This window comes from Symphalangus syndactylus, chromosome 8 (assembly GCF_028878055.3).
Source record: "Symphalangus syndactylus isolate Jambi chromosome 8, NHGRI_mSymSyn1-v2.1_pri, whole genome shotgun sequence".
NCBI classification, from domain to species: Eukaryota; Metazoa; Chordata; class Mammalia; order Primates; family Hylobatidae; genus Symphalangus; species Symphalangus syndactylus.
In genome coordinates this window covers 28,627,692-28,653,716 of record NC_072430.2, presented here as the reverse complement: position 1 = coordinate 28,653,716, position 26,025 = coordinate 28,627,692, and the positions used below count along the sequence as shown (strand labels likewise).

General features: G+C 37.3%; 1 protein-coding gene across 7 annotated transcripts in view; it reads left to right on the top strand.

Annotated features, from left to right (window-relative positions):
- SPATA7 (spermatogenesis associated 7) overlaps positions 1-26,025 on the top strand; it is a 61,914-nt gene that overhangs the window by 5,497 nt on the left and 30,392 nt on the right. For 3 of the 7 annotated variants that reach the window (XM_063645509.1, XM_063645507.1, XM_055288515.2), the window contains exon 2: positions 5,176-5,223. In XM_063645509.1, coding sequence (XP_063501579.1) covers positions 5,176-5,223 — 48 coding nt within the window. Of the gene's footprint in view, positions 1-434; positions 510-2,435; positions 2,532-5,175; positions 5,224-26,025 lie in introns of all 7 variants that reach the window. The other 4 variants (XM_055288512.2, XM_055288513.2, XM_055288514.2 and 1 more) reach the window with 2 other exon arrangements.

Sequence of the window (26,025 nt, the reverse complement as noted above, 5' to 3'; positions counted from 1 at the left end):
CTTCATAGATATTCTGACCTCAGTTTGTTTTTTTTGATCTGTTCTGACAAGCTTTGTTCTCTGGTCCTAGATTTTAGTTCTCCTAGCTCAATACTTCTTTTTTCTATATTTAGTCATCCATATATCTTCTAGACTTTCTATGTGTCCTCCTTGTTATAGCTTTTAGCAGCCCACCTGATAGCAAACTAGCCATCTTACCCTATTAAAATATCTGTTTGGGGGATAAAGCATTTATATTTTGCATATTAAATTACATTTAATGCCGTAACTCAGACTTCCTGTTTTGGAGATTACCACTAAAAACGCAGTCACCTTTTAGGAAAGAAATTATTTTGTGATAAATTTATTGTTTAAAAAATACTGAATATTGTTGTTTTTATAAAAGTTGTGTTTCATTTATCCTAATTTAGGATTTTTTTTTTTCTTGTTAAAAGTCAGAGCAACCTCTGTCCTTCCCAGATATGGTCCACCGTGCCTATTTAAAGGACACTTGAGCACCAAAAGTAATGGTAAGTGAGGTGCTTAAAATGGCAGCTTTGTTAGAAGATTGTCTGTTTCCTTTACTGGCAAATTATATGACATGATGGAAAAATTATTTCATTTGACGAATATTTGAACTTCATATTATTAATTATAATGAAATATAGGCATTCTTGAGATTAGAGAATTTTGGAGTTTATGATTTCAAACTATTATTGTGCCCTGGATGTGGACTTGGCTGTTTCCTGCTCCCCAGCTGCTACAGCAGCCCAGCTCTACTTTTGCTAGGAAATTACCCTGATTTAAGGCATGCCTGCCTTGTTAAAATGGTAAGTAGCAGGTATTAAAGACGCAAGCACTGAAAAGGAAAAGCTGTGCAGAGAAAAAGAGCACTTGAATAATACAGGAGCAAAGGCCTATGAGCTTCTTTATCCAACTGGATTTCTAGGTGCTGTGATATTTTTATATTTTAAAACTTTCAAGGTACATTTTAAGGTAGGTTTTAATATAAATTTTTGTAATGATGCCTTAGAAGTATAAGTCTATGTCCTTAGGCAAAATAATTGAAAGCCTTATTTTCCTTATTTACAGGAAAAATCTTTGATATTGTTAACTCTAAATGTGGTGGAAGGATCTCATTTTCAGTTGCCTCACTTATTTCTGTGTATTACAGTGTATTTTTTAAAGTTTATGATTATGGCTATGTATGTATATAACATATATATGTATGTAACATATATAGCCATAATCATAAACTTTAAAAACTAAATTTTAAATAAAAAGTTGAAACTAGATTTAAAATATACATACATAGAAATCAGGATAAAGAACAATATGTAAAATTTGCTAACTTTCTTTTAAAGAATATATGTATAGAGCTGGTATAGGTATGGTGGTTTTAAGTATGAGGCTGCCTTAGGTCACATGGAAGCTGCATCCTTTATCAGCAGTGTAACCTTGAAGATGTAACTCATATCTCTGTGCCTCAGTTTTCGCTTCGATTAAATGATAATAATAATGACTAGATAAGTTTATACATATAAAGAGTTTAGAACAATGCATGGTAAATGGCATTTATTCAGTAAATATTTTTAGTAGTAGCATCAAGCTTGTAATTATTGCATAGGCTTATATTATGCACAGAGTCTCTAGAAGGATGCATTTAAACAGTAACATAGTATATTTCTGGGAAGGGAGACTAAAGGTCAGGGTAGAGAAGTCACTTCTTTTTCAAACTCCATATGCCATTTTAGCTGTTGAATTTTTTTAACCACATTGCATGTATTACTTCTCAAAAACTGTTTTTAATGTTTAAAAAAGTTTTGCCTACATTTACATTTTATACTTGTGTATAAGTGCTTAACTATTTCTAAGATTTCTTTTAAACAGTTTGAATGAGGACCAAGGAGTTTAATGTCATGGAATTTCTTTGCGATCACACTTGTTATAACATAGTTTTAGTACTTCAAAAAGAATGTAGTAAACTGATATGTAGATCTTGTTTTCAGGTTTAAGTTAGCAATTTGCTTCTCAGAATAGAATTTTTGTATGTAGGGTTTTGGGATTTGGTAGTCATTGAATTTCTGAAACTCCATTGATTAAGTATTAACAATGGTAACTAATTAAGCAAGCAGCTAAACATCCTTAGTTACAAGATTGAGAGCTGTCAAAAAGAAATAGTTCTGTAAATGTAATGATAGATTGTATCCTAGAATCTCTTCCCCAGACTCTCAGGCTTGTAAAATTTTATTCTCAGGAAGGTTTGAACCCAAATGGTAATAGCTCATTGGCATTATCAGTGCAAGATAAAAGTTTCACATCACAATGTCATATATCAATATCTCTGGTTGAATTTCAGAACATTTTATAAGAATGAGTTAAATAATCAGTGCCTTGTTTATCTCATGATTTTTATATTAGTTTTAAATATATAATGATTATGTTTTAATTTTTAGCTTTTTGCACTGACTCCTCTTCTCTCAGACTAAGCACTCTCCAGCTGGTCAAGAATCACATGGCTGTTCACTATAATAAAATCCTTTCAGCCAAAGGTAAAAATGTGCAAATGTGAACTCTCTGTACTCAATTTAAACCTCCAGCTTCACTTCTCATTAAAATATATCTATAGCAAAAATGAATACCTTATATATATGAGAGGATTTATATTTGTTTGGTTTAGTGTGATACAAACTGTTGACTCTAGGTACTTAGCAAATTCATACCCATTTTTGTTAACTATATTTGAAATCTATATAATGCCTGTTTTATTTCATTTTGTCTCTATTGCTAATATTTTGTTAGATATTGCTTTTAATATGAAAATATATAATCTGCTTTTTTGTTTACACATCTATGGAAGTTGTACAAAGAAGATGCGATTTTTCTGTTTAATTTTTTTCTTTTGTCAGCTTTATTGAGATAAAACTTACATTATAAAATGCATTGATTATAATGTGTATAGATAAATATTTTGAAAAATGAACACATTTGTATAAATACTACTACAACCATGCTATAAAACAGGAATCAGCTAACTACACCATTCAGGCCAAACCCTCCTACCACCTGTTTCTATACAGCCCATGAACTAAGAATGGTGTTCATATTTTTAAATGGTAGCAAAAAATTAAAAAAATATATTTTATGACATGAAATTCAAATTTAGTTATCCGTAGACAAACAATCATTTTCAATCTTTTACCTATTGTCTCTGGCAGCTTTTACACTAAAAAGCAGAGTTGACCAGTTGTAACAGACTGTATCACCCTGCAAAGCCTGAAGCATTTACTACCTGGCCCTTTGTAGAAAAAATTTGCCAACCCTTGATATAGAAAAAGTCCATTACCTCAAAGAGTTCCCCCTAGTCCTTTGCCGCCAGTCCCCTCCTGACAAATCCCTGGCAACCACTGATCTGCTTTCTCGTCTATAGTTTTACCTTTTCTATAAGTTCATAGAAATGGAATCATGTATCGTTTTGGGTCTGGCTTTTTTCAGTTATCTTAATGATCTTAAGACTAATTCACGCTGTTCTGTGTACCACCATTTATTCTTTTGTATTGTTAAGGAGTATTTCATTTAATGAATAGACCACAATTTGTTTATGATTCACCAGTTGTTAAACATTTGGATTGTTTTGACTCACTTTTGGCCATTAGGAGTAAAGCTGCTATAAACATTCACATACAATTTTGTGTTTACATTTCACTCGGGTAAATTTATGTTTCAGGAGTAGAACTGTGAGGTAATATATTAAGTATAAGTTTAATTTTAAAAGAAACTACAGTTTTCCAGAGTGAATATACCATTTCCATTTCCATTACTTCTGCACCCTTAACAACCCTTGGTGTTGACAGTCCTTTTTTAACCATTCTAGTGAATATGAAATAGTTTAACTTCATAGTTTTAGTTTGCATTTCCTTGATGTCTGGTGATGTTACCTTATTATTTCCCATCTGTATATCTTCTTTGGTGAAATGACTGTTCAAATCTTTTACTCATTATTAAAAATGGGTTGTTTGTCTCTTTAGGATTAAGTTGTGAGTTTCTTTATATACCGATTCTATATCAGATATATGTTTTGCAGATATTTTTTTCCCAATCTGTAGCTGGTGTTTTCATTTTCTTGTTAAAATTTGTATTCTGGAGAAATTTTTAGAGTTACATAAACATTTAAAAATGGTATAGAGAGTTACCATATACCCTTTACTCTGCTCTTCCACTAATGTTAAAAATCTTAAAAACCATAGTATAGTTATCAAAACCAGGAAATCAATATTGATGCAATCCCATTAACTACACAGACCTTATTTGAATTTCACCAATTTTTGACTAATGTCTTTTAAATTTTTATTCTCATTTAAATAGCTAAAGTTTTTAAATTTTAGCTTATATTTTATGATGCTTATATTTTTAAATGGCTAAAAAAACAAAAGAAAAATATTTTGTGATGTGAAAATCATGAAATCGTTTAGGTTTTTAGTTTTTTATAGTTGTTTTCATAACCTGTTCAAGAAATATTTGCCTAACCTTAGGTCACTCAGATTTTCTTAATATGTTTTTTTCTAGAAGTTTTTAAGTTTTAGCCCTTACATTTAAATTTGCGATCCATTTTGAGTTAGTTTTTGTATATGGTATGATATAAGGGTTTTGAGGTTTTTTGGTTGTTTTGGTTTTTTGCCTCTTCATATCCAAATTTCTCAGTACCATTTGTTGAAGAGGTTATCTTTTCTCTATTTAATTGTCCTAGTACTTTTTGAAGGTCAGTTGACCATATGTGTGGGTCTGTTTGTGGACTTAACTCCTTGGTTCTGTTGATCTATATGTCTATCTTTAAGCCCCATGCCACACTGCCTTAATTATTGTAGCATTACAGTAAGTCTTGAAATCAGGTAGTATAAGTCTTCCATTTTGCTTTTTTTTCCCCAAGCTTGTTTTGGGACTACATTATAAGTATGTTAAGTCTGTTTCATTTTGAACAGTTTATATTGCTATGTTTTCAAGTTCACTAGTATTTTCTTCTGCAGTATCGAATGAGTGAATCCCAACAGTGTATTTTTAATCAAAGATATTGTGTTTTCTATCTCTAGAAGTACAATAAACAGCTGCAAGGTCTGGAACATTTTGTGATTTCCACATTTAGTATTTGTCATTTATAAATACTGAGAATATTATTAAACTATTAACTTTCTCTTTCAGCTGCAGTAGACTGCTCAGTTCCAGTAAGCATGAGTACCAGCGTAAAGTGTAAGTAATTTTTGGACATTATTACCTTTTTTAAAAAAAAATTAAGGTAAAATATATATAACATAAAATTTACTGTCTTAACCATTTTTAAGTGTCCAGTTCAATATTAAGTACATTAATATTGTGGTACAATGATAACTACTACCTCCAGAACTCTCTTTATACTACAAAACTGAAATTCCTGTGCCACATAAACAATAATTTCCTCCCATAGCCCCTGGAAACCAACATTCTTTTCTATCACTATGAATTTGACTACTGTCACCATTGTACTTACTATCTCTATGAATCTATTTTAGGTACCTTATATAAGTGGAATCATATTGTGTTTGTTCTGTTGTGACTGGCTTATTTCACCTAGCATGATGTCTTCAAGGTTCACCCACATCGTAATGAGTCAGAATCTCCCTTTTTAAGGCTGAATAAAATTCCATTCTGTGTATATACCACATTTTACTTATGCATTCATCAGTTGATGGACACTTGGGTTACATTCACCTTTTGGCTGTTGTGAATAAACTATACTGCTATGGACATGAGTATACAAATACCTCTTCAAGACCCTCCTTTTAAAGATTTTGGGCATATATTTAGAAGTGGAATTGCTAAATCATATATTCTATTTTTAATTTTTTGAGAAACTACCATACTGTTTTCTTTTCTTTTCTTTTCTTTTTTTTTTTGGAGACAAGGTCTCACTCTGTTGCCCTGGGGCTAAAGTGCAGTGGAGCGATCTCCCCCCACTGTAACCTCCACCTCCTGGGCTCAAGCAGTCCTCCCACCTCAGCCTCCCAACAGCCTCCCAAGTAGGTGAGACTACAGGTGCAAGCCACCATGCACAGCTAATTTTGTCACAGCCTTTTTACGTAGAGACAGAGTTTTACCATGTTGCCCAGGCTTGTCTCAAACTCCTGAGCTCAAGTGATCCACCTGACTCAGTCCCCCGAAGTGCTGGGATTATAGGCATGAGCCATTGCACCCAGTGACCGTATTGCTTTCTATAGCAGCTGCACCATTTTCCATTACAACTAATGATGCTCAGGTATTTGGATTTCCCCACGTCCTCCCCAACACTTGCTTTTTTCTATTTGTTTAATAGTAGCCATACTAAAAGGTGTTGACACATTGCCTTTTGAGAAAGCATTTCTAACTTAAAAATTATCCAAAAATACCCAGGCACAGTGGCTCACACCTATAATCAGCACTTTGGGAGACAGAGGCAAGTGGATCACTTGAGCCCAGGCATTTAAGAGTAGCCTAAATAATAAAAAAATAAAAAAATTAAAAAAAGAATAGTTATACTAGATATAGATCATAGATATGATTATATATGAATGTCATTAATCATTAGTTTGTAGCAATTACTCTTTATTCCAATATTATAATAATCTTCGCTCTACAATCATAACCTAGGAAAAACCAGGCCATACAGAGATAGGAGCTGAAGGGGCACGGTGAGAAGTGACCAGAAGACAAGTGTGAGCCTTCTGTCACGCCCAGACAGGGCCACTAGAGGGCTCCTTGGTCTAGCGGTAATGCCAGCGTCTGGGAAGGCACCTGTTACTTAGCGGACCTTGGTCTAGCGGTAGCGTCAGTGCCTAGAAAAGGCACCTGTTACTTAGCAGACCGGGAAAGGGAGTCTCCCTTTCCCCCGGGGAGTTTAGAGAAGACTCTGCTCCACCACCTCTTATGGAGGGCCTGACACCAGTCAGGCTCGCCCGCAGTTATCTGGAGGCCTAACCGTCTCCCTGTGATGCTGTGCTTCGGCGGTCACACTCCTAGTCCACTTTCATGTTCCACCCTATACACCTGGCTCTGCTCTAGATAGCAGCAGCAGAATTAGTAAAAGTACTAAAAGTCTCTGAAATGCAGAAATAATGGCATAAGCTGTCTCCTCTCTCTCTCCACCTGGGCTGCCAAAGGTGGGGGGGGGCCCTGTCCGGTGGAAACATGACTCATGTGACCTTATCAATCGTTGGAGATGACTCACACTCCTTACCCTGCCCCTTTTGCCTTGTAACCAATAAATATCAGCGCAGCCAGGCATTTGGGGCCACTACTGGTCTCCGTGTCTTGGTGGTAGTTGTCCTCCGGGCCCAGCTGTCTTTTCTTCTAAAAAAAAAAAAAGAGTAGCCTAGGCAACATGGTGAAACCCTGTCTCTTCAAAAAATACAAAAATTAGCTGGATGTGGTGGCATGCAACTCTGGTCCCAGCTACTGAGGAGGCTAAGGTGGGAGGATTACTTGAGCCAGGGAGGTCAAGGCTGCAGTAAGCCATGATCATGCCACTGCACTCTGGCCTGTGACAGTGAGATGCTGTCTCAAGGAAAAAAAAAAAAAGGAAAAAGAAAACCCATAATATTGACACAGGATATATAGAATCCTTATATATCTACCCTTTGACCAAGTATCTTCAATCATCAGACCAAAAATTTGAAAACCCTGTTTAAAAATTTCTGCAGAATACCATTTGAAACCTTTGTTTTTGATTTCACTTAAGAAATGTATACTTTATGGGAGGCCGAGGCAGGCAGATCACGAGGTCAGGAGATCGAGACCATCCTGGCTAACACAGTGAAACCCCATCTCTACTAAAAAACAAAAAATTAGCCGGGCGTGGTGATGGGTGCCTGTAGTCCCAGCTACCCTGGAGGCTGAGGCAGGAGAATGGTGTGAACCCGGGAGGTGGAGCTTGCAGTGAGCAGAGATCGCGTCACTGCACTCCAGCCTGGGCGAGAGAGCAAGACTCCATCTCAAAACAAAAACAAAACAAAAAAAAAGAAATGTATACTTTAAAAATAGGCAAAAAACATGGCTGTCACAGTCTTTGATTGTCTTATTAATCATATAAAAATCAGTGTTATAAATTTTAAGTTCAGTGTTTTCTAAGTTTTCTAAGTTAATATTTGAATTTATGTAGAGTTTGAGAACATTTCTACATTAAAAAAGTAAATATCGGCTGGGCGCGGTGGCTCATGCCTGTAATCCCGCACTTTGGGAGGCCGAGGCGGGCGGATCACGAGGTCAGGAGATCGAGACCATCCTGGCTAACAGTGAAACCCTGTCTCTACTGAAAGTACAAAAAATTAGCTGGGTGTGGCGGCAGGCGCCTGTAGTCCCAGCTACTCGGGAGGCTAAGGCAGGAGAATGGTGTGAACCCAGGAGGCAGAGCTTGCAGTGAGCCAAGACCACGTCACTGCACTCCAGCCTGGGTGACAGAGCGACACTCCATCTCAGAAAAAAAAAAAAAAAGTAAATATCAACCTAAGGTTAGTTCATGCTAAATGATAAATGAATAAAAGCATAGATAGGGAAATGCCTTTTGGGTGCAGTCTAGGAAAGATCACAAACAGTAGGAATGGTTAACTCATCTCTGCTTGTGTATCTTCTTAGTTGAAGAGATAGAAGGTAGGGGAGACACTAACTACCAGCTATAGTTCATAGCTACAAACACAGTGTCTGTCTCAGGCCTTGTGCTTGACACCTTGTATTCTCCCTTTTCTATTATTTTTATGTTTGCAACAAACCTTCGTGTAGCCTGTCATATTTTTGAAGGAAAATTAGATTCAAATAATTTTAAAGGAGGAAAAAAGGCATGTTAGGCAAGAGTAGAGACTTCTTAGTACATATTTTTAAAGACAGTTTGGTCACTACATACAAGTTATATGGGCAAGTCATTTTACCTCTGACCTTCCTTTTTTGTGAAATGAAAGGTAATTAGATGATTTCTAAGGACTCTTCCAGATTTTTAATTTCTGTGCTTTACATTTTTTTCTGCTGTATCATATTAGTAACTTTTTTGTAGCACAAAACTGGTTCACTGTTTACATGCTTTAAATATCTGGATCATTTGAATTAAGTTGGTTTTACCTAATTGTCATGAAAGCAAATAATCCTCTTTAACTGTGTGTCAACGTTAATTAGGAAAGCTTTGCAAAATTTTCATACTGGTACTAATTTTCTAAAAAAAATAGATACATAAAATAAAATTATCCCCCTTTTTTTAAAAAAAAAAAAAAGCCTGAATATATATATTAATCCTCTTATTCAACCACACTTTTGGGTTTAAAATCCAAATTTACCCTTCACATTCCCAGCCCAGACTGGCACCACCACACATACCTGCTTAGACCCAGCACCCCTACATATCTTCAGACCTGACACTGATGCACACCCCACTGAGCTGGTGGGCTCACACCCACCACAAGTAATATGACGGATAATTTCCCTATTGAAGCCAGTACATAAAGTCTGGAAGAGGTGAGTACTTCCTCAAATGCATAGACAGTAATGCATATCTACATGAAACACAGAAAAATATAGGAAACATGACACTACCAAAGGAACACAATACATTTCTAGTAACAAACACCAAGAAATAGAAATCTATGAATTGCCTGACAAAAATTCAAAATAATTTTTTGTTTTTATTATACTTTAGGTTTTAGGGTACATGTGCACAATGTGCAGGTTTGTTACATATGTATCCATGTGCCATGTTGATTTCCTGCACCCATTAACTTGTCATTTAGCATTAGGTATATCTCCTAATGCTGTCCCTCCCCCCTCCCCCCACCCCACAACAGTCCCCGGAGTGATGTTCCCCTTCCTGTGTCCATGAGTTCTCATTGTTCAATTCCCACCTATGAGTGAGAACATGCGGTGTTTGGTTTTTTGTCCTTGCGATAGTTTACTGAGAATGATGTTTTCCAGTTTCATCCATGTCCCTACAAAGGACATGAACTGATCATTTTTTATGGCTGCATAGTATTCCATGGTGTATATGTGCCACATTTTCTTAATCCAGTCTATCGTTGTTGGACATTTGGGTTGGTTCCAACTCTTTGCTATTGTGAATAGTGCCGCAATAAACATACGTGTGCATGTGTCTTTATAGCAGCATGATTTCTAGTCCTTTGGGTATATACCCAGTAATGGGATGGCTGGGTCAAATGGTATTTCTAGTTCTAGATCCCTGAGGAATCGCCACACTGACTTCCACAATGGTTGAACTAGTTTACAGTCCCACCAACCATGTAAAAGTGTTCCTATTTCTCCACATCCTCTCCAGCACCTGTTGTTTCCTGATTTTTTAATGATGGCCATTCTAACTGGTGTGAGATGGTATCTCACTGTGGTTTTGATTTGCATTTCTCTGATGGCCAGTGATGATGAGCATTTCTTCATGTGTTTTTTGGCTGCATAAATGTCTTCTTTTGAGAAGTGTCTGTTCATGTCCTTTGCCCACTTTTTGATGGGGTTGTTTGTTTATTTCTTGTAAATTTGTTTGAGTTCATTGTAGATTCTGGATATTAGCCCTTTGTCAGATGAGTAGGTTGCAAAAATTTTCTCCCATTCTGTAGGTTTCCTGTTCACTCTGATGGTAGTTTCTTTTGCTGTGCAGAAGCTCTTTAGTTTAATGAGATCCCATTTGTCAATTTTGGCTTTTGTAGCCATTGCTTTTGGTGTTTTAGACATGAAGTCCTTGCGCACGCCTATGTCCTGAATGGTATTGCCTAGGTTTTCTTCTAGGGTTTTTATGGTTTTAGGTCTAACATGTAAGTCTTTAATCCATCTTGAATTAATTTTTGTATAAGGTGTAAGGAAGGGATCCAGTTTCAGCTTTCTACATATGGCTAGCCAGTTTTCCCAGCACCATTTATTAAATAGGGAATCCTTTCCCCATTTCTTGTTTTTGTCAGGTTTGTCAAAGATCAGATAGTTGTAGCTATGCGGCATCATTTCTGAGGGCTCTGTTCTGTTCCATTGATCTGTGTCTCTGTTGTGGTACCAGTACCATGCTGTTTTGGTTACTGTAGCCTTGTAGTATAGTTTGAAGTCAGGTAGCGTGATGCCTCCAGCTTTGTTCTTTTGGCTTAGGATTGACTTGGCGATGCGGGCTCTTTTTTGGTTCCATATGAACTTTAAAGTAGTTTTTTCCAATTCTGTGAAGAAAGTCATTGGTAGCTTGATGGGGATGGCATTGAATCTATAAATTACCTTGGGCAGTATGGCCATTTTCATGATATTGATTCTTCCAACCCATGAGCATGGAATGTTCTTCCATTTGTTTGTATCCTCTTTTATTTCATTGAGCAGTGGTTTGTAGTTCTCCTTGAAGAGGTCCTTCACGTCCCTTGTAAGTTGGATTCCTAGGTATTTTATTCTCTTTGAAGCAATTGTGAATGGGAGTTCACTCATGATTTGGCTCTCTGTTTGTCTGTGATTAGTGTACAAGAATGCTTGTGATTTTTGTACATTGATTTTGTATCCTGAGACTTTGCTGAAGTTGCTAATCAGCTTAAGGAGATTTTGGGCTGAGACAATGGGGTTTTCTAGATATACAATCATGTCATCTGCAAACAGGGACAATTTGACTTCTTCTTTTCCTAATTGAATACCCTATATTTCCTTCTCCTGCCTGATTGCTCTGGCCAGAACTTCCAGCACTATGTTGAATAGGAGTGGTGAGAGAGGGCATCCCTGTCTTGTGCCAGTTTTCAGAGGGAATGCTTCCAGTTTTTCCCCATTCAGTATGATATTGGCTGTGGGTTTGTCATAGATAGCTCTTATTATTTTGAGATACATCCCATCAATACCTAATTTATTGAGAGTTTTTAGCATGAAGGGTTGTTGAATTTTGTCAAAGGCCTTTTCTGCATCTATTGAGATAATCATGTGGTTTTTGTCTTTGATTCTGTTTATATGCTGGATTACATTTATTGATTTGTGTATGTTGAACCAGCCTTGCATCCCAGGGATGAAGCCCACTTGATTATGGTGGATAAGCTTTTTGATGTGCTGCTGGATTCAGTTTGCCAGTATTTTATTGAGGATTTTTGCATCAATGTTCATCAAGGATATTGGTCTGAAATTCTCTTTTTTGGTTATGTCTCTGCCAGGCTTTGGTATCACGACGATGCTGGCTTCATAAAATGTGTTAGGGAGGATTCCCTCTTTTTCTATCTATTGGAATAGTTTCAGAAGGAATGGTACCAGTTCCTCCTTGTACCTCTGGTAGAATTCGGCTGTGAATCCATCAGGTCCTGGACTCTTTTTGGTTGGTAAGCTATTGATTATTGCCGCAATTTCAGAGCCTGTTATTGGTCTATTCAGAGATTCAGCTTCTTCCTGGTTTAGTCTTGGGAGGGTGTATTTGTCGAGGAATTTATCCATTTCTTCTAGATTTTCTAGTTTATTTACTTAGAGGTGTTTGTAGTATTCTCTGATGGTAGTTTGTATTTCTGTGGGATCGGTGGTGATATCCCCTTTTTCATTTTTTATTGCCTCTATTTGATTCTTCTCTCTTTTCCTCTTTATTAGTCTTGCTAGCAGTCTGTCAATTCTGTTGATCTTTTCAAGAAACCAGCTCCTGGATTCATTAATTTTTTGAAGGGTTTTTTGTGTCTCTATTTCCTTCAGTTCTGCTCTGATTTTAGTTATTTCTAGCTTTCTGCTAGCTTTTGAATGTGTTTGCTCTTGCTTTTCTAGTTCTTTTAATTGTGATGTTAGGGTATCAATTTTGGATCTTTCCTGCTTTCTCTTGTGGGCACTTAGTGCTATAAATTTCCCACTACACACTGCTTTGAACGTGTCCGAGAGATTCTGGTATGTTGTGTCTTTGTTCTCATTGGTTTCAAAGAACATCTTTATTTCTGCCTTCATTTCATTATGTACCCAATAGTCACTCAGGAGCAGGTTGTTCAGTTTCCATGTAGTTGAGCGGTTTTGAGTGAGTTTCTTAATCCTGAATTCTAGTTTGATTGCACTGTGGTCTGAGAGACAGTTTGTTATAATTTCTGTTCTTTTACATTTGCTGAGGAGAGCTTTACTTCCAACTATGTGGTCAATTTTGGAATACGTGTGGTGTGGTGCTGAAAAAAATGTATATTCTGTTGATTTGGGGTGGACAGTTCTGTAGATGCCTATTAGGTCCACTTTGTGCAGAGCTGAGTTCAATTCCTGGATATCCTTGTTAATTTTCTGTCTCGTTGAACTGTCTAATGTTGACAGTGGGGTGTTAAAATCTCCCATTATTATTGTGTGGGAGTTTAAGTCTCTTTGTAGGACTTGCTTTATGAATCTGGGTGCTCCTGTGTTGGGTGCATATATATTTAGGATAGTTAGCTCTTCTTGTTGAATTGATCCCTTTACCATTATGTAATGGCCTTCTTTGTCTCTTTTGATCTTTGTTGGTTTAAAGTCTATTTTATCAGAGACTAGGATTGCAACCCCTGCCTTATTTTGTTTGCCATTTGCTTGATAGATCTTCCTCCATCCCTTTATTTTGAGTCTGTGTGTCTCTGCATGTGAGATGGGTTTCCTGAATACAGCACACTGATGGGTCCTGACTCCTTATCCAGTTTGCCAGTCTGTGTCTCTTAATTGGAGCATTTAGCCCATTTACATTTAACGTTAATATTGTTATGTGTGAATCTGATCCTGTCATTATGATGTTAGGTGGTTATTTTGCTCATTAGTTGATGCAGTTTCTTTCTAGCCTTGATGGTCTTTACAATTTGGCATGTTTTTGCAGGGGCTGGTACCGGTTGTTCCTTTCCATGTTTAGTGCTTCCTTCAGGAGCTCTTTTAGGGCAGGCCTGGTGGTGACAAAATCACTCAGCATTTGCTTGTCTGTAAAGTATTTTATTTCTCCTTCACTTATGAAGCTTAGTTTGGCTGGATAGGAAATTCTGGGTTGAAAATTCTTTTCTTTAAGAATGTTGAATATCGGCCCCCACTCTCTTCTGGCTTGTAGAGTTTCTGCTGAGAGATCAGCTGTTAGTCTGATGGGCTTCCCTTTGTGGGTAACCCGACCTTTCTCTCTGGCAGCCCTTAACATTTTGTCCTTCATTTCAACTTTGGTGAATCTGACAATTATGTGTCTTGGAGTTGCTCTTCTCGAGGAGTATCTTTGTGGCATTCTCTGTATTTCCTGAATCTGAATGTTGGCCTGCCTTGCTAGATTGGGGAAGTTCTCCTGGATAATATCTTGCAGAGTGTTTTCCAACTTGGTTCCATTCTCCCCGTCATTTTCAGGTACACCAATCAGATGCAGGTTTGGTCTTTTCACATAGTCCCAAATTTCTTGGAGGCTTTGTTCATTTCTTTTTATTCTTTTTTCTCTAAACTTCCCTTCTCTCTTCATTTCATTCATTTCATCTTCCATCAGCGATACCCTTTCTTCCAGTTGATCGCATCTGCTACCGAGGCTTCTGCAGTCTTCGCGTAGTTCTCGATACTTGGCTTTCAGCTCCATCAGCTCCTTTAAGCCCTTCTCTCCATTGGTTATTCTAGTTATCCATTCTTCTAATTTTTTTCAAAGTTTTTAACTTCTTTGCTATTGTTTTGAATTTCCTCCTGTAGCTCAGAGTAGTTTGATCGTCTGAAGCCTTCTTCTCTCAACTCGTCAAAGTCATCCTCCATCCAGCTTTGTTCTGTTGCTGGTGAGGAACTGCGTTCCTTTGGAGGAGGAGAGGTGCTCTGCTTTTTAGAGTTTCCAGTTTTTCTGCTCTGTTTTTTTCCCATCTTTGTGGTTTTATCTACTTTTGGTCTTTGATGATGGTGATGTACAGATGGGTTTTTGGTGTGGATGTCCTTTCTGTTTGTTAGTTTTCCGTCTGCCAGACAGGACCCTCAGCTGCAGGTCTGTTGGAGTTTACTAGAGGTCCACTCCAGACCCCGTTTGGCTGGGTGTCAGCAGGGGTGGCTGCAGAACAGCGGATTTTCGTGAGACCACAAATTCAGCTGTCTGATAGTTCCTCTGGAAGTTTTGTCTCAGAGGAGTACCGGGCCGAGTGAGGTGTCAGTCTGTCCCTACTGGGGGCTGCCTCCCAGTTAGGCTCAGGGGTGAGGGACCCACTTTAGGAGGCAGTCTGTCCGTTCTCAGATCTCCAGCTGCGTGCTGGAAGAACCACTACTCTCTTCAAAGCTGTCAGTCAGACAGGGACATTTAAGTCTGTGGAGGTTCCTGCTGACTATTTGTTTGTCTGTGCCCTGCCCCCAGAGGTGGAGCCTACAGAGGCAGGCAGGCCTCCTTGAGCTGTGGTGGGCTCCACCCAGTTCGAGCTTCCTGGCTGCTTTGTTTACCTAAGCAAGCCTGGGCAATGGTGGGCGCCCCTCCCCCAGCCTCACTGCCACCTTGCAGCTTGATCTCAGACTGCTGTGCTAGCAATCAGCGAGACTCCGTGGGCATGGGACCCTCCGAGCCAGGTGCGGGACACAATCTCCTAGCATGCCGTTTTCCAGGCCCGTTGGGAAAGCGCAGTATTATGGTGGGACTGACCCGATATTCCAGGTGCCGTCTGTTACCCCTTTCTTTGACTAGGAAAGGGAGCTCCCTGACCCCTTGCACTTCCTGAGTGAGGCAATGCCTCGCCCTGCTTAGGCTCTCGCACAGTGCGCTTCACCGACTGTCCTGCACCCACTGTTTGGCACTCCCTAGTGAGATGAAACCAGTACCTCAAACAGAAATGCAGAAATCACCCGTCTTCTGTGTCGCTCAGGCTGGGAGCTGTAGACTGGAGCTGTTCCTATTCGGCCATCTTGGCTCCACCCAAAATAATTGTTTTGAAGAAGCTTGGCAAGAGAACACAGATAGACAAAGAGATCAAGGAAACAATACATGAACAAACTGATAAGTTCAACAAAGAAAACTTTTAAAGAAGCAAATAGAAATTCTAAAGCTGAAGGATACAATTAATGAAATGAAAAATAAATAGAGGGTTTTAACTGCAGACTTGGTAAGGTAGAATAATCAGGAAACTTGAAGACAGGTAGTTGGAAATTATTCAGTCAGAGAAGAAAAACAATTGAAAAAGAATGAAAAAAAACCTAGGGAAATGGGGTATATCATCAAGCAAACCATGCATACTATGGGAGTTTCAGAAGGAGAGACTGGCAGAAAGTTTATTTAAAGAAATAATGATGGAAACTTCCCATATCTAGCGAGGGAAATAGATTAGATTCAGAAAACCCAAAGGATCCCAAATAGATGGAACATAAAGAAGTCTATTCCAAGACACATTGTAATTGTCAAAAATCAAAGACAAAGGGAGAATTTTGAATGTAGCATGAGAAAAGCAACATATACAGAATCCTATGCAAGACTGTCAGCTAGTTTCTCACAGTAAACTTGCAAGCCAAGAGAAGGTGGGATGATACAATCAAAATACTGAAAGAAAAAGAAGTTGCCAAGAATATTTTACTTAACAAAACTACTTCTTAAAATGAAAAAGAGATTAAGTGTTTCTCAAACTAACAAAAACTGAGGAAGTTCATCACTACTAGACCTGACTTACAAGTCTAGTCTAGCTGCTTGTAGGATTACAAGCAATCCTACAAGAATTGCTCGAAGGATTTCCTCAGATTGAAACAAAAACATGTTGACAAGCAATATGAAAGCATAAGTCTTTCTGGTAAATATAATAACACTGTAATGGTGGTGCATAAATTACGTTAAACTCTAATATATGCTGTTGTATTAAATATTGAGATAATTGCTTTCTTTAAAGGAGAACTTCATATGGTTTGGGTCCCGTTTAGGATTTTCTGCAGGGCCCACATGTAGATGTATAAACGTTAACATTTCTGTTTTTTTAAAAAAACCCTGATATGAAAATTAAAAGACAACAATATTAAAAATAACTATAACCACAAAAGTTTAATGGATACACAATATAAAAAGAAGTAATGTCTCACTACAAGAATACAAAGTATTGGAAGAGGGAGTAAAAGTGTAGAGTTGGCCACTCATGGTGGCTCACACTTGTAATCCTAGCACCTTGGGAGGTTGAGGCAGGTGGATCACTTGAGCCCAAGAGTTCAAGACCAGCCTGGACTACGTGGCAAAACCCCATCTCTACAAAAAATACAAAAGATTTGCTGGGCATAGTGATGTGCGCCTGTGGTCCCAGCAACTCAAGAGGCTGAGGTGAGAAGATTACCTGAGCCCAGGGAGGTCGAGGCTGCCGTGAGCCATGATCACACCACTGCACTCCACACTGGGCGACAGAGTGAGACCTTGTCTCAAAAAAAAAAAAAGTGTGGAGTTTTGTATGCAGTTGAAGTTATTATCAACATAAAATAGATGGTTACAACTACAACATATTTTATGAAAATAGGGTAACCACAAAGAAAAAAACTTAATAGACACATTAAAAAGAATCAAGATAAATCACTCCCAAGAAAGCTTAAAATAACAAAGAGAAGAGTAGAGGAACAGAACAATTGCAAAACAAAATCAACTAATAAAGTGGCAATGGTAAGTTCTCACTTATCAAAAATTTATTTAAATGTAAAAGGTTTAAACTTCTCAATCAAAGGCATAGAGTGGCTCAATGAATAAAATTAAAAGATCCAGTATTATGCACGTATATGCTGAAAGTGAAGGATATTCCATGCAAATGATAACCAAAAAAAAAAAAATCAAGTGTTGCTATACTTAACAAAATAGACTTAAAATAATCTCCCTTTTTTTTTTTTTTTTTTTTGAGATGAAGTCTTGCTCTGTTGCCCAGGCTGGAGTGCAGTGGCGCAATCTCGGCTCACCACAACCTCCGCCTCCTGGGTTCAAGCGATTCTACTGCCTCAGCCTCCCGAGCAGCTGGTACTATGGTGTGTGCCACCATGCCAGGCTAATTTTTGTATTTTTAGTAGAGATGGGGTTTCACTATGTTTAACAGGCTGGTATCGAACTCCTGAGCTCGTGATCCACCCGCCTCAGCCTCCCAAAGTGCTGGGATTACAGGCGTGAGCCACCGCGCCTGGCCTTAAAATGATCTCTAGAGACAATGACAGCCATTACATAATTTTTAAAGGGTCAACTTAACAGGAAGATGTAACAATTATCTACATACCCAACATCAGAACTCCTAAATATATCAAGCAATTGTGGACAAATCTGAGGGAGAAATTGACTTTAATACAATAATAGAAGACTTCAATAATCTACTTTCAATAATGGATACACATTATTAGACCCAGACAGAAATAATTTAAACAGCTGACTTGAACAATATAATAGACCAAAGGAATTTAACAGATATATACACACCTTTACACCCTATGGAAGAATATGCACTCCTCAAGTGCACATGAAACCTTCTTCAGAATAGATCTCATATTAGGCCACAAAATCAGATGTAACGTATTTAAGAAGATAAAAATCATTCCAAGTATCTTTTTCAACCAGAATGGAATAAAACTAATAATTAATAGCAGTAAGAAAATGGGAAATTCACAAATACATGGCAACTAAACAACACATTCTTGAACAAGCTTTGAGACAAAGAAGAAATAAAAACAGAATTTTGATATCTTGAGGCAAAGGAAAACAAAACCACAATATACCAAAACTTACAGAATGCAGCAAAATTAGTACTAAGAGAGTGGTTTATAGTGATGAATACTTACATTAAAAGAGTGGATCTCAAACAACTCAACTGTATACCTCAAGGAACTAGAAAAAGAAGAATAAACTAAGCCCACCTCGGTAAATCCCTAGAAACATACAACCTTCAAAAACTGAATCAAGAAGAAATATCCTGAATAGACCAACAGAAAAAAGGAGATTGAATCAGTAATCAAAAACCTCCCAACAGAGGCCAGATGTGGTGGCTCATGCCTGTAATCCCAGCACTTTGGGAGGCCAAGACAGGCAGATCACTTGAGGTCAGGAGTTCAAGACCCTCTGGCCAACATGGTGAAACCCCGACTCTACTAAAAAATACAAAAAATTAGCCAAGTGTGGTGTTGCGCATCTGTAATCCCAGCTACTCAGGAGACTGAGGCAGGAGAATCACTTGAATCCAGGAGGTGGAGGTTGCAGTGAGCCAAGATCATGCCACTGCACTCTAGCCTGGGTGACAGAATGGGATAAAAATCTCAAAAAAAAAAATTAAAAATTAAAAAAAAAACTCCCAAAAGAATAGCCCAGGACCAGATATCTTCATAGGTAAATCTACCAAACATTCAAAGAAAGGATAGTACCAGTCCTTCTTAAACTTTTATAAAAATAGAAGTGGGAATACCTCCAAACTCATTTTATGAGGCTAGCACCACCCTGATGCCAAAACCAAACAAAGACACCACAAGAAAAGAAAGCTACAGGCCAATATATCTGATTAATATAAGTGCAGAAATCTTCAGTAAAATACCAGCAAACCGAATTCAACTGCATGTTAAAAGAATCAAACACCATAACCAAGTCAGATTTATCCCTGGGATACGAAGGTGGTTCAATATATATAAATCAACCAATGTGATATACCACAGTAACATAGTGAAAGGTTAAAAACCACACAATCATCTCAATACATGCAGAAAACCATTTTACAAAATTCAGCATCCATTCATGATAAACTCTCTCAACAAAATAGGAATAGAAGGAACTTACTTCAACAGCATGAAAGCTATATATGAAAATCCCACAGGTAACATGATGCTTAATGAAGAAAAACAAAGCTTTTCCTCTAAGATCTGGTATAAGGCAAGGGTTCCCCACTTTTGCCACATCTGTTTAACATAGTGTTGGAAGTCCTAGCCAGAGCAGTTAGACAAGAAAAATAAAAGGCGTACAAATTAGAAAGAAAGCAGTAAAGCTGGGTATGGTGGTTCACACCTGTAATTGCAATACTTTGGGGGACCAAGGTGGGGAGATCACTTGAGGCCAGGAGTGGCCAGCCTGGGCAACATAGTAAGACCATGCCTCTACAAAATAAAAAAAACTAAAAATTAACCAGGCATGGTGACACATACCTGTAGTCCTAGCTACATTGGAGGCTGAGGCAGGAGGATCACTTGAGCCCAGGAATTCAAGGTCACAGTGAGCTTTGACTGTGCCACTGAACTCCAGCTTGGGCAACAGAGAAAGACCCTGTCTCAAAAAAAAAAAAAAAAGTAAGGTTATTTCTGTTTGTGATGACATGATAATATATGTAGAATACCCTAATGCCCAATAAAAAAGAACTGTTGCAATAAATTCAATATTGCTTCAGGATACAAAATTAATGTACAAAAACCAGTGGCATTTCTGTACACAAACAACTGTCTGAAAAGGAAATTAAGAAAACAATGCCATTTGCAACAGCAACAGAAAGGATAAGATGCTTAGGAATAACCTTAAACAAAAAGGTTGAAAACTTGTACACTGAAAACTGTAAAACATCAATAAAGGAAGTTTTAGAAGACACAGATAATAGAAGACATCCATATTTGTGAATTGGAATAATATTGTTATAATTTTTGTACTACCCAAAGTGTTCTATAAATTCACTGCAATCCCTATAGAAATCCCAAAGGCATTCTTTACAGAAATACAACAAACAATCGTAAAATTCATATGGGACCACAAAAGACCACAAATAAAACAATCTTGAGCAAGAAAAACAAGGCTGGAGAAATCACACTTTCTAAATTTCAAAATATATTTCAAAGCTACAATAATCAAAACAGTATGAAACTGGCATAAAAACACATATCAGACCAATGGAAAAGAATGGAAAACCCAGAAATAAATCCATGTATTTATAGTCAACTGATCTTCAAAAGGGTACCAAACACACACAATGGAGAAAGGATAGTGTCATCAATGAATGACTCTGGGAAACCTGGACAGTCCCATGCAGAAGGATGAAAATGAAAATGGACTCTTAAACCATAGATAAAAATCAACTCATACAAAAATCAGCTCAAAATGGATTTAAAAACTTAAATATAAGGTCCTAATCCATGAAACTACTAGAAGAGAACATAGAAAAAAAGCTTCTTGGCATTAGTCTGGGCAATAATATGTTTGGATATGACTCTGAAAGCCAGGCAACAAAAGCAAAAATAGACAAGTGGAATTCACCAAACTCAAAAGCTTTTGTACAGCAAAGGAAACAATCGACAGAGTGCATAGGCAACTTACAGAATGGGAGGAAATATTTGCAAACCATGTATCTGATAAGAGGTTAATATCCCAACTATGTAAGTAATAAGTACAACTCAATAGCAAAAAAAAAAAAAAAAAAAAAAAACCCAAAACCTTGCTATAAAAATGCATGAAGGACCTGAGTAGGCATTCTCAAAGGAAGACATACAAGTGGCCAATAAGTATATGAAAAAGTGCCTAACATTTACTAATTATCAGGGAAATGCAAATCAAAACCTTAATGAGATATCACTCACACCCGTGAGAATGGCTATCAAAAAGACAACATATAACAAGTGTTGGCAAGGATGTGGAGGAAAGGGAACCCTTGTGCACTGTTGCTAGGAATGTAAGTTGGTACAGCCATTAGGCAAATCAATATAGAGGCTCCTCAAAAAGTTGAAAATAAAACTACCATACGATTAAGCAATCCCACTTCTGAGTATGTATCCAAAGGGAATGAAATCAGTATGTCAAGGAGATATCTGTTCTCCCATGTTTGTTGCAGCATTATAGTAAATAGTCAAGATATAGAAACAACGTAAATGTCTGTTGACAGATGAATGGATAAAGAAAATGTGGTGTGTGTATAAAGAAATATTACACACACATACACACAACCCACACCACATTTATAACATACACAGACACATACAAAACCCACACCACACAGCCTTTAAAAAGAAGGAAATCCTGTCATTTCTGTCATTTGTGACAACACAGATGAACCTGAAGGTTCATTTTAGATTCCACATATAAGTGAGATCATGTGGTACTTGCCTGTGTCTGGATTATGAAACAGGTATATGGGCAATCTAAAGTGGGCAACCTCAGAGAGGCAGAGAGTAGAATGGAAGTTTCCAGGGGCTACAGGAAGGAGGAAATTGGGAGATGTTGGTCAAAGAGTACAAAGTTTTTGTTATGCAACTTGAGTAAGTTCTGGAGATCTAGTGTACAGCATTAATTAGAGTTAACAGTACTGTATAATATACTTGAAATTTGCTAAGACAGTACATCTGTGTTCTCACCACAAAAACAAAAGTAGCAACTATGTTAGGTGATAGATGTATTAATTGTCTTGATTATGATCATTCACAATGTATATCAGAGTATCAAATTAAATGCCTGAAACATATACAATTTGTCCGTTATACCTTAACAAAGCTGAAAAAATTATTACCTAAGCAACTTGATATATACAAACTTAAACAGAATGGCTATCTGGTCATGACTGGAAAGAACATATTAACCAGATATATTTGGTTAATGTATTGTCTGGACCAAAAGAAAAGGCATATCTTGTTATAAGATAGACTCTATGTAATGCAAATATATTGATACATACTTTTTAAAGTATTGATATTTTTAAAGTAATTTCTAAATTCAATGTGAGCTCAATTAAGATGCCAAAAATGAGTATTGTTCATATACTAGACAAAATATTCCAAAATTAACCTACATATATATGAGAAAATAGCCAGAAATAATCTGAACATGAATATAAAAGAGTAGTAGAGTAGCCCTACTAAGTATTTAAAAGTATTTTAGGTCAGGCATGGTGGCTCATGCCTGTAATCCCAGCACTTTGGGAGGCCAAGACAGGAGGATCACTTGAGGTCAGGAGTTTGAGACCAGCCTGGCCAACAGAGTGAAACCCCTTCTCTACTAAAAATACAGAAATTAGCCAGGTGCGGTGGCATGCACCTGTAGTTCCAGCTACTCGGGAGGCTGAGGCACGAGAATCGCTTGAACCTGGGAGGGGGAGGTTGCAGTGAGCCAAGATCATGCCATTGCACTCCAGCCTGGGCAACAAGAGTGAAACTCTGTCTCAAAAAAAAAAAAAAAAAAAAGTCAAAATCACAAATTTAAAATAGCCATTCTGAGTAACATTTAATTTAGTTTGCTAGAGTTTATTCATTGATTTATTCAGCATATATTTATTGGGCCCCTGCTATTTGCTAGACATTGTTCTAAGGGCTGGGACTAAAGAGGTGAACAAGACAAATTTCCTGCTTTTGTAGAGTTTACTTTGTAGTTGGAGAAGACAAACAATAAGCAAATACAAATAAATAGATAAAGAATATGTCATTTGGCAATAAATGCAATGGAAAAAAAATGACAGAGTCCCTTGGAGGAGAAGCCCTTGCTGATGAGGTGACAATTGAGCAGAGACCTGAAAGAATTAAGGAAGAGGCATGTGGCTATCTGGGGAAAAAGCAGTCCAGACAGAGGAAACAGCAAGTATAAAAGCCCTGAAATGGTGTCATGATTGGTGTTTTCAAAAAACAGCAAGGAGGGTTGTATAGCTAGTATGGAATAAGCCAACTGAAGAGTAATAGATGAAGTCACTGAGATGGGACAGAGGGATGCAGAGGATAAAAGGAAGTGGCCATTGCAAAGACTTTGGCCTTCACTCTGAATGAAATTGCAAGCCATTGGAGGGTCTTGAAGAGAGGAGTAGCAGGGCTACTTTTACTTTTAAAAGCATCCGTTTGGCTTCATAGTTGAGAATAGTCTGAAGCAGAATGACTAGTTAGAAGACAGTAAATAATCCAGATGAAAAATAATGGTGACTGGGACCAGAGTGGTTGCAGTGGAGAGAGATTGAAATAATCAGATTCTGGAAACATTTCAAATGTGTGTCCATAGTATTTACTGATGGGTTGGATGTGGATGTAGTGTGAGACAGAAAAGAGGAGTGAGTCAAAAATGACTTCCAAGACTTAGAACCTCTCAGCCAAAAGGATGGAGTTATGATTTACTGAAGCGAGCAATACCATAGGAAAAGATTGAGCGGAGAAAGCAAACCAGTAGTTCAGTGTTGGTCATTACATTTGAAATAAGTGCCTATTACATAGCCAGTTGGCAACCCTGAGGAGGCAGTTGGAGTGCAAGTCTGGAATTCAAGAGACAATTTCAGGATAGAGTTAAAAATGTGGGATTTGACAGCATATAGGGGGTATTTAAAGAATTGCTTACACTTTTTGTTTTTAAAATGTAGATTTAGCTAGTGCTTATTTATCCATGGTATTTTCTGCTTTTAGTCAGTTAAGGCAGGAATTTTTCCTTTTTGCTATATAAACCAAATGGTGATGGCTTAGAGTAATTGCAAATATTGTAATCACCAAGTTAAGTGTAATTAATAATCATTCTTCATTATATATGATTTTTCATTATAATGAATTTGGCTTAGAAACAGGCTTTCTAGACACATAAAAAGAGAAATCTCTGGATTTGAGCCATCTCTGTTTTTATAAGCTACTCTGTACTTTTCTGTCATAGCAGACTGCTGACTTGATCAGTACCTAACCTGGAATGTAGTTTATTGAATTATTTAAGTAACTTAATTTTTATAGAAGTTTTATTGAAAAATAATTTACATACTATAAGATTCACTGATTTTTTACTAAATTTACAGAATTGTGCAACCACAAACCAATTTTAGAACATTTTCATCATTTTATGAAGATCCCTTGTACCCATTTGCAGCCATGCTGCAAATTCCTACCCCTAGCCTCAGGCAACCACTAATCTACTTTTTTTTTTTTTTTTAGCATTCTATCTTTTGTTATTGGAACAAGAAGAAATTCTATTAAATATATTTACAAATCAAAATGATCTTTAATCAATTTGTAACTAGTTTCCACAATTGCACAGTTTCTTTAGAGAAGAAAAATATTGACTAAAAAATGTCCAGGTGTTCTTTTTTTATTACTCTTATTATACTATAAGTTCTGGGATACATGTGCAGAACATGCAGGTTTGTTACATAGGTATACATGTGCCATGGCAGTTTGCTGCACCCATCAACCTGTCATCTACATTAGGTATTTCTCCTAATACTATCCCTTGCCCAGTCCCCCAACAGGCCCCAGTGTGTGATGTTCCCCTCCCGGTGTCCATATGTTCTTATTGTTCAACGCCCACTTATGAGTGAGAACATGCAGTGTTTGGTTTTCTGTTCCTGTGTTAGTTTGCTGAGAATGATAGTTTCCAGCTTTAGCCATGTCCCTGCAAAGGACATGAACTCATTCTTTTTTATGGCTGCATAGTATTCTATGGTGTATATGTGCCACATTTTCTTTATCCAGAAAGAAATATACCCATTGATAGGCATTTGGGTTGGTTCCAAGTCTTTGGTATTGTGAACAGTGCTGCAATAAACATATGTGTGCATGTGTCTTTATAGTAGAATGATTTATAATCCTTTGGGTATATACCCAGTAATGGGATTCCTGGGTCAAATGGTATTCCTGGTTCTAGATCCTTGAGGAATTGCCACACAGTCTTCCACAATGGTTGAACTAACTTACAGTCCCACTAACGGTGTAAAAGCATTCATATTTCTCCACATCATGTCTAGCATCTGTTGTTTCCTGTCTTTTTAATGATCGCTATTCTAACTGGCATGAGATGGTATCTCATTGTGGTTTTGATTTGCATTTCTCTAATGACCAATGATGATTAGCTTTTTTTCATGTTTATTGGCCACATAAATGTCTTCTTTTGAAAACTGTCTGTTCATATCCTTTGCCCACTTTTTGATGGGGTTGGTTTTTTCTTGTAAGTTTGTTTAAGTTCCTTGTGGATTCTGGATATTAGCCTTTTGTCAGATGGATAGATTGCAAAATTTTTCTCCCATTTTGTGGGTTGTTTGTCCACTCTGATGATGGTTTCTTTTGCTGTGCAGAAGCTCTTTAGTTTAATTAGATCCTATTTGTCAATTTTGGCTTTTGTTGCCATTGCTTTTGGTGTTTTAGTCATGAAGTCTGTTAACATGCCTGTGTCCTGAATGGTATTGCCTAGGTTTTCTTCTAGGGTTTTTATGGTTTTAGGTCTTACATTTAAGTCTTTAATCCATCTTGAGTTAATTTTTGTATAAGGTGTAA